This window comes from Penicillium bovifimosum (assembly GCF_028826915.1).
Source record: "Penicillium bovifimosum strain IBT 22155 chromosome Unknown utg000006l_segment0_segment0, whole genome shotgun sequence".
Lineage (NCBI taxonomy): Eukaryota > Fungi > Ascomycota > Eurotiomycetes > Eurotiales > Aspergillaceae > Penicillium > Penicillium bovifimosum.
In genome coordinates, this window is record NW_026622715.1 from 940709 (window position 1) to 954158 (window position 13450).

General features: G+C 50.9%; 3 protein-coding genes across 3 annotated transcripts; 2 read left to right on the forward strand and 1 right to left on the reverse strand.

The window, feature by feature from the left end:
* Window positions 1-827: 827 nt before the first annotated feature.
* On the reverse strand, window positions 828-3201 carry N7515_007993 (putative MFS transporter; the record flags this gene model as incomplete). The annotated part of the gene is made up of 3 exons (XM_056668737.1): window positions 828-1015; window positions 1079-2920; window positions 2997-3201. 3 exons carry the CDS (start codon window positions 3199-3201, stop codon window positions 828-830), a joined length of 2235 nt encoding a protein of 744 aa, XP_056518567.1.
* A 3525-nt stretch (window positions 3202-6726) lies between these two features.
* N7515_007994 (TMEM165/GDT1 family protein) lies at window positions 6727-8464 on the forward strand (the record flags this gene model as incomplete). The annotated part of the gene is made up of 3 exons (XM_056668738.1): window positions 6727-7332; window positions 7406-8339; window positions 8397-8464. The coding sequence occupies 3 exons, from the start codon at window positions 6727-6729 to the stop codon at window positions 8462-8464; spliced, it is 1608 nt and encodes a 535-aa protein (XP_056518568.1).
* A 1610-nt stretch (window positions 8465-10074) lies between these two features.
* Window positions 10075-12980, forward strand: N7515_007995 (telomere repeat binding factor family protein; the record flags this gene model as incomplete). The annotated part of the gene is made up of 4 exons (XM_056668739.1): window positions 10075-10183; window positions 10377-11778; window positions 11830-12876; window positions 12935-12980. 4 exons carry the CDS (start codon window positions 10075-10077, stop codon window positions 12978-12980), a joined length of 2604 nt encoding a protein of 867 aa, XP_056518569.1.
* Window positions 12981-13450: the final 470 nt, after the last annotated feature.

The following is a 13450-nucleotide window of genomic DNA, read 5'->3' on the forward strand; positions in this document are numbered from 1 at the left end:
CGTCGATGACCGAAGTTAGTCCGAGGCGTATCGGCCGAAATCAGCCCCTGTGCGGCTGTGCCTGGGAGAAGCCAACGAGAATGCCGGGATCGACACTGGGATAACTGGGTATCTCCGCGGGATCATACACAGTACCCAACATGACCAGATCTGCTAGAGTCATCATACATAGAAGTAATACCCGTTTTGGGGCAGCTGCGTCGCGTTGCCTCTTGTCGCAGGAACTCGAACACTACGATGAACTGGTACGTATCGGAGCAGCACATCCCGGTAGCCAGGATGGTGGGCTCGTCAAAAAGCCAGCCATGTGGTTCTGACCGGGAATTCGGAACAACCTAAACCAGTCAACGGTAGCGTTCTCAACTTCTCCAGGGCTCTCCTAACTAACTAAATACTGCCATTGGTAGTATTATTAATTCACAGAGCGAGCAACTTCCAAGGCCCGCGGTGGAGACCAAGGCATGGTCGCGGACCCTCTCCGAGGTGTTGCACATTGGCCATCTTGGACACTCAAGTGGATACAGCTGTATGCGATGGACAACATCCACGTATTTACCCAGCTTCTTCCTGTGATGTCAGGGGTGATGCATCACTCATACTAATTGGAATTAGATCGTCATGAACGGCCTTAGAATCGAATCCTCTAGAAGGTTTGGATCCGCTAGCAAAGAAAGCAGATGAGATGGAAGTACCAGATGGTCTAAAATATTCACGGTGTAGAAAGCGTTGCCAATTGTAGGAATGGACGCAATGACAGAAGCCGAAAATACGAGCATAAATGCAATACCGAAGATAGCCCACACAAACCATGCATCTAAATCAGAACTTCAGAAGCGCTCCATCAGCTGCTTGCGAACTGTCCACATGCGCGCCCGTTTGCCATAGATATACATGGGAATCGACATGAGCATGAAGAAAAGCTGGATGCCACCGATAGATAGGAAGACAGTGCGTGAGCCACTGAAGTCCAGCCAGTCGACGATGAAGAGTGAGAAAATCAGGCCGTGGAGAACATCTGGAAGGGCAAAGTGTTAGAACCGACCTGAAGAAACGATAGCGCGACGATAGGTCAACATACTTTTACTGAAGTTCAGTGTCACCAGTGCCTCTCCAGCGTACTGGCGGTAGCTGTCCACACAAAAGGTGATAGCGGTCGTGCTGCCTAAGCAGCAACCGAATGAGATCAATCCAAAGAAGATGGTCGGCACAATCCAAGAATCGCCGATCTCAGCACTCCAGCCAAAAGCCATTAGACCTATGACTGTCGACAATGCGATGGGAATTGCCATCACGAGACGGAACTCGGGCTCATAGATGCCACCATTGCGCCTGGTCATAAATCGCACGATGATGTCCGATACTTTGCCTGCGACCGCAGTTCCCAGCAGACCGCCAATAAACGGCGATATGTATATCAAACCAGTCTGCAGTGCGGTGAAATTGTAAGTTCCTGAGCCTTCAAAAATATGTGCAACGGACTCCGAGAGCACGATCAGCCAGCCGACGGAGAGGGCGTATACCACCGTTGACCATAGCACGGATGGATATGCGAATAGGATGAATGGACGCACGGCAACACGTAGCCAATTGTCTTGATTGATCCTGCCATTCCAGACCTTCAGTAGCTGGGAATATGGGATTTTGGGCCGTTCACGCAGTCGATTTGTATACTGAAGCGTTGTGGTAAGCGGTGGTCCGGAAGGCTCTACTGACTCGGTCCTCGGAGTCGGGGGCGAGCTAGCAGCGGGTCGAGCTGCCTCCAGATCACCTGGGTGCGCACCGAGCACGGGAGTGTGAGGTACGGATTGGTTAAAGCCGTCGTCTTTCTCGTTGGATGAGCTAGCAGGCTGGGTAACTGGTGGGTCACCGTTGGTCGCTTGGTCAACCTCTGGAGAAAACTCGGACTTTTCATTTCCAGTTGCCTGGTTACCTTCTCCTGGCTGGTCGTCCTCAAATCCAAAATGCGCATGTTTGGATTTCTTCGCGCCCAAGGTCGGACTTGAATCGTCCAGCTCAGGAGATTCGTCCGGGAGTTGCACAGCCGGGCGCCGTCCACGGAAGCCATGGGAAACAAGGTCAGAAACACTGCGACCTGGGCCAGGTGGACGTTTGGTTTTGTGTGCACGAGGACGTGGTGTCCGATCCCAAAATGTTTCGGGCACAAAGAAAAATAGTAAGACCAGGCATGCGCCGACAACGATGGCTACAATCCAGAACACCCAGCGCCAGCCCAGGCTTTGAATGATGGCAGCGCTCACTAGAGGAATGAGATTCTTTCCACCTAGCAGCAGGAGCGTGTAAATTCCGACTCGATAGGCTCTTTCGTGCAAAAAATAGATCTCCGCAATAGTGGCAGATGGAAGACATTCGACCGGGCTAACTGCAAACCCTTGGAAAACACGAGCAATCACGAGGCTTGCATAACTCGGCGAGGCTGCGCACCAGATGGCTGAGATCACGAAAAGGGATGCTCCCAGGAGGTAAACAGGCCGTTTTCCAAACAGGATGGCTGTAGGTGACATGACGACAGACCCCAGACCCAGACCCAACATATAGAGCCCGGTAGTGAAAGCCACCTGCTGTGTGGTGACTCCGTACGCGTCTGCGACATCATGGAATCCAGCTGCTAGAATAGGCGTCATGCCACCTCCCATCAAGCAATAGAACCCCAACGATATCAACGCAGCGTCGCGTTGCCACACGGGCCAGTTCAATGGATCGTTCACGGAGTCGTCCGGTTGGGGATCAAGCACAAATTGTCCATCGGCTGTTTTCTTCGTTGGTATCGCGGATCGGGTTCTGGAGTTGGAGCGTGAGGGTCGATAAGAGGAAGAAGCGATAGATGAGGTCGACGTCCGCTGCGGTTGATGCCTCATCCCCAGGGGCTCATTTCGATTTGATGATAATAGAAGTACCGTTCCTATAACAAGGCAGCCGCTTGTCAGTCCTGTTTCACTTGGAGCTTTTGTCTCATGAAGATAAGTCTTCCCACTCACCAGGAACTTCATCGGTGTGTTTATCACTGAGGATTCCCAGTGTAGATCTTGAACGATATGTCTGGTTCTCGCTTGATTCGGACGCTTCCTCGGACTTTCCTCCAAACACTCGTCTCCAGCGCGAGACAGCTGGCTGGGGCTGAGCAAAATCCCCTTCTGTGCTCTGTCCTGACGCAGCGGTAGTGTCTTCTATCGGTGACACCATTTTCGCTAGTGGTACTGTAGGTGCCCTCCTTGGCCGATACCGTTTGCTACAGCAATGTGCTAAACACGCCATGATTAGCTAGGCTTGGAACTGATAGACTGGGAAAGAGCTGTCGAGGGTCATAAAGAACAGCAGGCAAGTCACTCACATATAACTCAGACAACCAGCAGGAGATACCGGAATCCCAAAGATGCAACCTAACGCCCGGAATCCGGTGGTAAGCCCAAAAATGCCGTCGGTTAAATTGGACGTTGTGCTAGTAGTGTTGAGCTGAACCCCCGGCCAGGCCAAATATCGAGGTAAAAACCTATGTCGACGCGTCGTGCAAAAGCGATCACGGCTTGCAAAAGCGATCAACGCTTCTGAATTAACCCAATCGGCAGCAGATGAGCACTTGGAGGCATAACTTGATCAAGCTGTGAAAATCGAGAAAGTAGTGCAGAAGGAGGGAGCGTAAGCACTAAGCAAGTGGATGATATATACATATATTGTAGTAGATTTAGTGTCTTTGGCCCGATAAGCTAAAGAATATCACGCGGATGCAGGTCAAAGACCACAGAGATGATCGACGACATGTGGCAGTCCACCGGAGGCGGTGAGTCACCTCAGGCTACCCGCTGAGTACCATGACCCCTCTCACAATCGCCATGATTATTGAGGTAGCCTCGAGGTACTATATTTATGATTTTCATGATCAGATATCACAATACAATATACATTATACAGATCTGTACAGATGCTAGCGGCATTTGCAACTTGCTACGTGCTTAATTTCCGGTAATTGGCGCAGGGCCCTAGCGATAAGCACACGTTTTCCGGGCAATGCTACTCCGTACTCTCCCCCCACAATGCCGTCGATCTCAGGATCAACAGCCCGCAAGTGGATCCTTGTCTTTAAACATGCCACCCATGGGCGATGATAACGTCAAGGCAATCAAGATGAACAGTCATGAACTCACATGGCCGGCATAGTAGATATGCATCTGATCCCGCTCAAGTAACGGTGAGGTTCGAACACTTTCAAATCCTCCCACCGTATGCATACGGCCATTCCAAGGAACATGCCAAGTCCACTAAGCCCGCCGCTTGTCGCGAGAAGTCTCACTCCGCTAGCTCTAAGGATACAAAGACACCTCTCCCATGAAATTTCGGGTCTCCCTCATGGCTCAGATGATGTCTTCAAAGTGTCTCAGCTGACCAGCGGGCGGTATTGGCAGCCGTCATGGTGCAGATGTCCTGCGGGGGAAGTAGATCCAAACCTTTGGATAATAGAGCTTTCCACTGAGAGTGCTTTGGCTGCCCATGCCGTCACGTATGAGAATGTGGCTGTTACTCTGCATCTTATTCTCCGTACATAAAACTCTCATGCTTAGAGTTGAGGGGTCTCACGAGCTAATGGCGCTCCCAGCATACCGGTGGTCCGGCGGTGGACGCCACCTCAGGTGAGCTGAAGAATTTCGGGCTGGGATCGAGAGACAAATCTGGAGGCTGATAATCCCTGTCTTACTACATATTGATAATTTGATGCTGTACAACATAAGTTAGTATCCCTATCATTATCTCTATTTAACGAGGGGATGAACAGCAGGTTGGAACAGGTGCTGACATGGTCACGTTCTGAATAACCGTTAGGCATCCATGACCCACTTACCCACTTACACATTTTGAAAGAGGAAACAGTCTCCTCTTTCAGAAAGAGGAGAAAAGGGTGCACTATGGCTTCATGGGCAGCAACTAGGTATCTCTGCCGAGGCAGGGGAGGCAGCAAACAAAACTGAAGGTCATAGCAGGAGACACTTGGAAACAAGCCATGTCCCGCGTTTGAACAGTCCATTAGTTGATGCAACAAGTCCGGAGAACAACCGGACGCACCAAAACAGCAAGACGCCAAATATTTGTAGGCATTTGCCATCCATTACCCAGAGGGCCAGAAGGCATAACCTCTATAGCCTCATAGTGGTATGGCTGAATGGGCCCAAAGCCCTAGTCATCATATCATGTTCCTGGTACTTTATGACTGCTTCGGCTGGGACGCCTTGAGACAAGATTCCATGGGATCCATTCATATATAGAAGAACTGACTTGTATTACCACGATCAATCGATGAAAGTGCGTGATAAATCTAGTACCTACGTAAGAGCACTCCAAGGTAGTAGGTGAATGGGTCAAAATAACCACCATTCATGTATGGATTCGAGGGGCCATCAGATTTCATTATCAAGAGGCTCAGAAACTGATTGTTGTACTAGAGAGAGAATAAGGGCTGGTGGGTAATATCAAGGAAGATGGCCTTTCTAGCCTTAGGGACAGAGATGGGTGGGGTGGTGAGATCATAATTCTCATCAGTCGGATCGCAATATCGACCTCGAGAGCGGTCTTTGCAATCCATCAAGCAGTGGCTGAAGACGTTGACAACGGTACATCGAGTACCATTGCAACCGTTCTCAAAGGTCGATATTTCGATGGAGAATGATAGGGGCGCCGATATAGTAGATTGTTATTAGTTAAGGGTGAAGTCAACGTCGATATGGAGAATTTGCCTTTGAGTGCAAGTGGGCGAGCGGCAAACCGGGATCATCGAGGCTGTTCAGCAACTCGGGCGTAATACCATCGGGATAGGCAAAGTCATCATCATCCATCACACAGCTATGGCGGAATACAGCGTGTGATGGATGATGACTTTGCCAATACCGACGACATTACCCCCGAGTTACTGAACAGCATGAATGATCCAGGAGGAGGTCGTTCGTGGCATGGACGGAGTCGTTCAGTGCACTCAAAATGGCACGCCCAGACAGTCGGTTGGGGTCGTTTGGCGCGGCACAAAGATCAGCAGTGGGGTAGACCTCTCGAGGAAGCCATCCATGTCATCAGTTGTTTGCACGACACTCGGTAGCTTGATACGCCCATGCCAACCACCTACTGTCATGATACATGTCCCGTAGGAAGTCGGCTAGTGGGCCATTGACGGCGGTGGCCGAATCCAAACGCATGTTCTCATGGAGATGCAGATGGGTGAGACATAGCCAAATGGGTGCGTACGGTACGGAGACTTAATGCCCACATTTGGCGGTGTTCCAAATCGTGCCTCACTGAGTGAATGGTCCCTAGACAATAATGGTCTGCAGTTGGTAAGAACAGGTTGCCAGATGCAGGGGGAGAATCCGAATGAGCCGCATGACAGGGGTCGTTCGCGGAAGATCACGTGGAACCCCTGGGGCAATTCAAGACGCTTTTGGTCGCCCGCCTTCAAATTCTCGTTGACATATTGTAGTGTTTCTTCTTGATATCTTTTCTTCTTTTTGCCTCACGTTCATTCTCTCGTGATTTTAACATTGTCTTGGTGTCGATCACATTCTTCTCACGCGACACGGTGGCGTGGCAGCTCTCGAAGAAATCTCCCACCTTCAATATCAGTCCCGCCTACTTTTCTCCCTGAGATTCTGAAAGACCATCAATCTCCTTTACGACTAACTCGGATTTGACACTGATTCATTCCTTCTGCGGGAGAAACCGCCAATCATAATGAAGCTCAATCCGTCGTCATTCCTTCTCTTCCTCCTTCCCGCCATCTCGGTCGCGCTCGCCGACACAACATACAATGACAATATCAATTCTCGAGTCTCGCGTGAGACTGCAGGTGACAATGCTCGCCTCGTCGACTCGGACATAGTCGCATCCAATGTCGCCAAAGGGGCGCCGGACGTCCCTGTGGATGGCAAGGATGGCAGACCCCACGCGGGTCCGTGGGTGGAAACCAATGCAGACCGCGACCGCAAAGCAACCAAAGGAAGCGATGCCATTGATCCAATTTCTTCCAAATATGCGACCAAGATATCCTCGGAACACCTAAGCGCCGAAGAAGGGAAGATGATACCGCATTCCAACGGCGGCGTCATGGACGACCCATATCGGGAGGGCCCGAAGCAAGGCACACGGGGAATAGAGGGTGGTGTATCCGAGAAAGGCAAAGAAAATCAATTGGCGTCCGAGAAAGTGCCCGGGGGACCTAAGGAGGCACCTCCGTTACCGCAAAGCGAGACGAAGAAGCTTGTCTCTGGCAGTGAAGACACAACAACCGGGAGTGGAAGCCAGTCTGCTGAGGGTTCGGGCAATCTTGGTATGGTTGAGGTGAGTTCCGTTCTACGATGACTTGAGTTCGAGGGTCATGTCGAACAAACGTTAATTCATTCTATGCATCTAGAAACCCGCCGATCTGCCCGAGAAGCCTCACGATATCCCACACCCGAAGCCTCCGGCCATGGTTAAGGACGATCCTTTGGGTCTTGCACACCACTCGGATGCCTCGGGTTACTCTTCCGGTTCATCTTCATCTCGTTTGGATCATGAACACAAAAGTGATTCTGGTATCCCCGACGCCAGCAGCTCTCTGCACTCGCTCGTCTTCTCTTTCACCATGATCATTGTCTCTGAGATTGGCGATAAGACATTCCTTGTGGCTGCGCTGATGGCTATGAGACACCCCCGCTTGGTTGTGTTCAGCGCGGCATTCAGCGCTTTGATTGGCATGACTGTTCTCTCCGCTGTTCTGGGCCATGCTGTTCCTACTCTCATCCCGAAGACCTTCACCAAGTTCATGGCCGCCATCTTGTTTTTGATTTTCGGTGTGAAGATGCTCAAAGAAGGCCGTGAAATGTCCCCCGACGAGGGTGTTGGTGAAGAAATGCGAGAGGTTGAGGCGGAGCTCGAGGAGAAGGAACATGAGCAATTGCGCATGGGCCGCCGTCGCTCTTCAGTCACTCCCTACAACCTCGAAGCTGGTCGCGCTGGTCGTCCTAAGACCCGTGGCTCTGGAAATCGCCTGCCTTCGCCCCCAGAGAGCTTGTCATCGTCCTCGTCCCGTGGCTCTTCCCCTCAGCCCCGGCAACGGTTGAACGATGTTATCTCCGGTTTCAGCAACCTCCTTTCGCTTCTTCTCAGCCCCGCTTGGGTTCAGACTTTTGCCATGACCTTCCTTGGCGAATGGGGCGACCGCAGCCAAATCGCAACCATTGCCATGGCAGCTGGCCAGGACTACTGGTGGGTGACGATCGGAGCTAGTGCCGGTCATGGAATTTGTACCGCAGCCGCCGTCGTTGGTGGACGTGCTATCGCTGGCCGGGTCAGCATGCGTGTCGGTATGTATCTTCCGCTTACTTTTCAGCCTAATCGAATGCTAATATCGACTGTGATAGTGACTCTGGGTGGTGCTACAGCCTTCCTTGTATTTGGCGTCATCTACTTGATTGAGGCCATCTTCTAAAGCGCTGCATCTTCGCGGTTATATGTGTTGACGGACATTCATCGTTCCTGGCGCTTAAATTGGTGTAAAATTTGAATGCATCTTGTGACATAGATCAGTTTAATGATATAATTATTTCTTTTGGCTCACTCCCGTCGGCCAGCTTTACAGATTCATCTTCTCCCGACGTTAAAAATCCTAGACTTCTTCGTTGTATCGCCCATCTTCTAGGATTTTTTGGATTTTGGAGAATAGTTTGTCTTCAACGGGGTCGCTGGCCTGCTCTGACACAATGACAGTAGCCCATCCATCTCAGTCGGTGACGACGAGGCACCTGGCCCGTCCCTGAGAACCGGATTCTGTACATAACTGATAAGGTTGACTGTTCATTTTGGTCAATATCTTCAAGTGTTAGTTGTGGAGGCTCAGACCGAACTTGATTCAATTGGATACAAGGGGCCTCTGACTTCCTGTCGGGTCCTTGAGTTAGAGACTTGCTGAATCCTGTGGAGAATATTCACGCGACACATGTGACACATGAGCAGATGATGAGCAGATGATGTGCAGGTGCTCAAGATCCGCCTGTGAGCTGTGGCTAGTTATTTGTCAACATTGGGCAATAACCTACCTTAACTGTCGTTTCTGTAGTTCAAATTCACTTCGAATTCAGTGGCTGCCTCCGTAGTATCAGTCATATTGCGAATAATCTCCTGAGGCGGTATAGTGTGGTCTTTGAACTTGAGCGTGTCTTGAGCGTCTCTTGAGCGCCTCTTGAGCCGTGAGCGTGTCTTGGACTGTGTTGGTACCACTTGCTAGGTCCTGTGTACACAGTTAAGTGGACAGATGTGCTATAGTAGCAACGTGTGGATTGTATTCGATTTGATTGATTGATGTATGTCTATCTGTGTGTCTAAGGGGACCTAGGGGGATATGCCCCTGGATCCCGCACGTGACACACCGGCCCTCGGCGGTCACAACGCCGAGCGGCACATACGACTGCAGGCCGCCAAGTCACAAGCGGATATATCCCGACACTGGCAGCTTTTCCTTTGTGCAAAGGGATCAGGGGGATATATCCCGACAGACTGAATAATTCACAAGAGGCTAGTGGATGATACGTGGATGAAATGTGTCATTAACTAGCTATTTCATAGCAGTGGACTGAGGAGAGAAAAAGAAAAGGAGGAAGAATCTAACAAGGGAGGTGCATTCTGGCAGACAAACATGCAGCCTGAGGCACCAAGGCCTCAACAAATAAGCACTCCCTAGATGAGTGACGGAAAGCGATTCAGAGAGGGCTTGAGGGTTTAGGGTTTTTGCTGCCTTGGGCATAGGATTAAGGCATACAAATTGCCATAACAAGGTTAGCTAGTCGGGATTATTGTTATTCCATTTCCCGAGCATGCTCTACCCCGAAAACCCTCATTCTCACCTCTCCGCTTCTGAATGCTCTGACACCTGAGGTCCCCATCGATTCACAGTGTTTAATCAGACCGACATCGATAATCATCTTATCTTTGAAACAGATCGCATTTATTTTGCACACAATTTCACCCAGAGCGCAACCAGACGACGTTCATAACGACGCGTTTCGGGGGCCGGCGCACGTGTCCCACCGCCCGCCGCCCTCCATGGCACGAATCACGGGATCACGTATGACGCGAAGCAGAAGCCGAGAAGCAAGTAATGGTCTTATGCAAACCAAGGGAGCAAATCCTGAGGTTGTATCGGGGGGAAACTGTGAGTTATTTCTCCCATTGTGTTTGTGTGTCGCACTGTGGATCATTACAAAACAACCACCTAAGGGGAACTACGCTTGTATAGTCCCGAAGTGCTGATATGCGACTCGCCCAATGCCCACTTGCCTTGTTGCCGTTCTGGTTATTTTTGATCACTGGTGCTCCACTGTTGCCTTCATTCTGACTTTGACTAGTGCTGAGCGTGCTGCCAGAGGAGCCGTCCATTCCTGCTCCTGTGTTCACTGTACCCGGACAAGTCATACCAGAGTCACCTGAGAACCCTGAGGGTCATACCAATGTCTCTGGTACTACCCTGGGTCACGGTGATGTGGTTCCTGATGATTCTCAGGTAGCCGACAAAATAGTGACCCATCTACCGTTTCTCCAACAACAGGCGAGTCTTCTCATGACTCTCCTGGTTCCCCCGGATTTGAACCCAGATAGCCTCGCAGCTGAAGCGAAGAGGCTCAGCGAGTCCAGCCACCCCCATCGCAAACGTCTGAAGCGATATGTCGAAGGGCTCACGGACGAGTTGGAGGACTCGCCTCTTTCTCGCGATGGAAAATCATTGCTAAATGTGTCGGAGGCTCGTCGTCTGCTGAGCCGCGTTCAGCTGGATGCAGCGATTACGAACCTCCACATGACAAACTGTGCTGTGCTGGCCCTCAATATTTTCCTTCCCAGCATGGGCACCGAGTCCCATTCGCAAGTTATTCATGAGTTGGATGCCAAATTTCCCGCATGTGTAATGAATGACTTTGCGCACAGTTCTACCTCAAGAGAAATAGGGGCGAGTGCTACTAGAGAAGCCACTTTCAACCTTGCTTTGAATATCCGCACGCAATTCTTCATCATGGAACTGGAAAGGCGTCAGCAGGAGCCTGATTTCAGTCCCTTCTCCGTCTTGCGACAGGTCTTTGCAATGGATCTCACCCCCAATGAAGCAGATTCGCAGGATGCACCTAGCTCATTCCGCGGGTTCAACTTGCCAGGTGTCTTGCAAGACGCTGACGGCCATCTTCCAGAGCACCTCCCTGAGAAGTTTCTAATCGCCGTGAACGACAGGTTCAGCGACCTTCAAGAAGAGCTTTCAGAGTGGGATTCGGTTGATATTGGTAGCTTGAAAAAAGCATATAGGTGGCGCGCATTTGAACGAGACCTCGCGCGTTGGATCTGCACTCGTGACAAAGAAATCAAGGACGACGTTAGGCGCCTGTCCGAACGGCAGGCGCATACCTCGCCCCCAGCTCGCCGTCTAACTTCTGTCCCTCTTGGTACTCCTAATCGGCGCCAAGTATCCACCATAGAGCGCAGTGTGGAAACACGCGAACCATCCTTGGTCCTAGGGACCCGGTCTCCTCAAAAAGAACGTGCGGTGAACACGGCATCTGTTACCGACGAAGCAACTGCAGTGAACGAAGCAATTGCGGAAGATGACGCAACTGCGGTGGATGAAGCATCCGTGGCGGACGAAGCACCTGTGGCGAGTCGAGTACCTGGAAACAATGCTTTTCGTTCGCCTGCCTTGCCTCCAAAGCGGCCCGCAACAACGTCGTCTGTTTCAAGCAAACAGTCGCTTCGGCGCACATCCACCAAGTACGTTTTTACATCCGTCTTCTCTACTCTGGTACTAACTTTGATCTACAGCAACTACCTAAATCCATTCTCGCTTGCAGTGCTCAAGAGACGCATGATGAGTTGCCAGCGGGAACCTCCACCCAACGCTGAATCACAAGCACGAGGCAGTTTGGGTCAAGTGGATAATCCTGGACCCTTAGCCAACGGCAGAACTGCCAAGTCCCCCGAAATTCAACAATCCCCGGAACCGAGATACCCAGACATTGGGGACGATTCTACCTATGTTAACCATGACGAAGACTTGGACCCTGCCCACGGCCCAGGAAGCGATATTATGACATCGGACAGCCCGCCAACCTCGGCCAGGATTGAACGAGTCAGTCACAACCCTCGATACTTTGATTCGCGGAGAGATGGGCACTCGCAGCGATCCACAGACTTGGCTCCAGCTTCTCGACGCTTCCTGGACAAACAGACCAATGCTGCAGCTGTGTCACCTATCAGCCAATATGATTCACAGGTTGCAGACAAGGAACACACTACGCTTGGGAAGCGGCCTCGGATTTATGATGGCTCGGATTTGGAGACAGACGATGAATTTGAAGAGGACACACATGACGTTGACCCCATGCGTCGGCTTGATAAGCCCCAACAGAGTCGACCTGCTGCAAAGCGACAGCGTCCCCAGGACAGTTCCCAGGTTGAGGAAAGACAACATTTGCAATCAACCCTCGATGAGCTCAGCAGGAGACAAGATCACCATCAGCCAAAGTCGTCCGGAGTGATTCGCAGGGCCCCATCGATGGAAAGTGACAACATGACGGATCAGGAGACCACACTTGATAGATCTGTCCCCCCTCCCACCCAGAGCCGATGGGCAGCTACCAATTCTGTGGCTGCTGCTCGATCGTTGAAAATTAGAAAGACCCATCGACGATGGTCAGAGGAGGAAGATCAACGCTTAATCCACCTCATGGGAATATGGGGCCCCTCCTGGGCCACCATCAAGAAGCAAGATGGGGCTTGTCCGCCTGCCGATGGTGGGCCCCTGCTTGAGAGTCGCTCTCAGGTCAATTGTAAAGATCGGGCTCGCACTCTGAAGAGGAAGTATCTGAGGTAAGCCATGATACTGTGCTGTCCTTGATTTTTTTAAGACTAACATCCTGGTTTGCAGAGAGGGTCGACCGCTTCCACCGGGCCTGGATAAGGCACTTAGTTGATTGTGCACACTGAGTTTTTGAACAGTTCGATTACTATTATTTTTTTGATTTTCAAGATACCCAGGGAGCTGTCGTGTTGGCGCTTAAATTCTTCTTTCTTGTCCATGTTTCCCCACGCGGCATTGATTCGTTGTATATAATTCCTAGCTTTACGCAGAAGGGTTGTTCCACAGAGAAACCTCCATGGCTACCTAATAACACAACCTTACCTATCCTTTTCTTGCTCTTGGTTCCTAGGTTTAAAGCAATAGGTAGGTACCAAGCGACTTGCTAGGTAACATGAGCTGAATACGGGCACAAGGCTAGGCATAGAGATCGTCTGTTGATGATAGGTACTTGCTATCCCCTCTGGAAGCAACCTTATGGATGCCCGGGTCCCAACAATGAAGAGAAAGAATGAGGGCAGCTGGAGTCCAGTAGAGAAAAGATTAGTACTAATCTAAGACAATATCTCCGTCAGACGGGGAGGA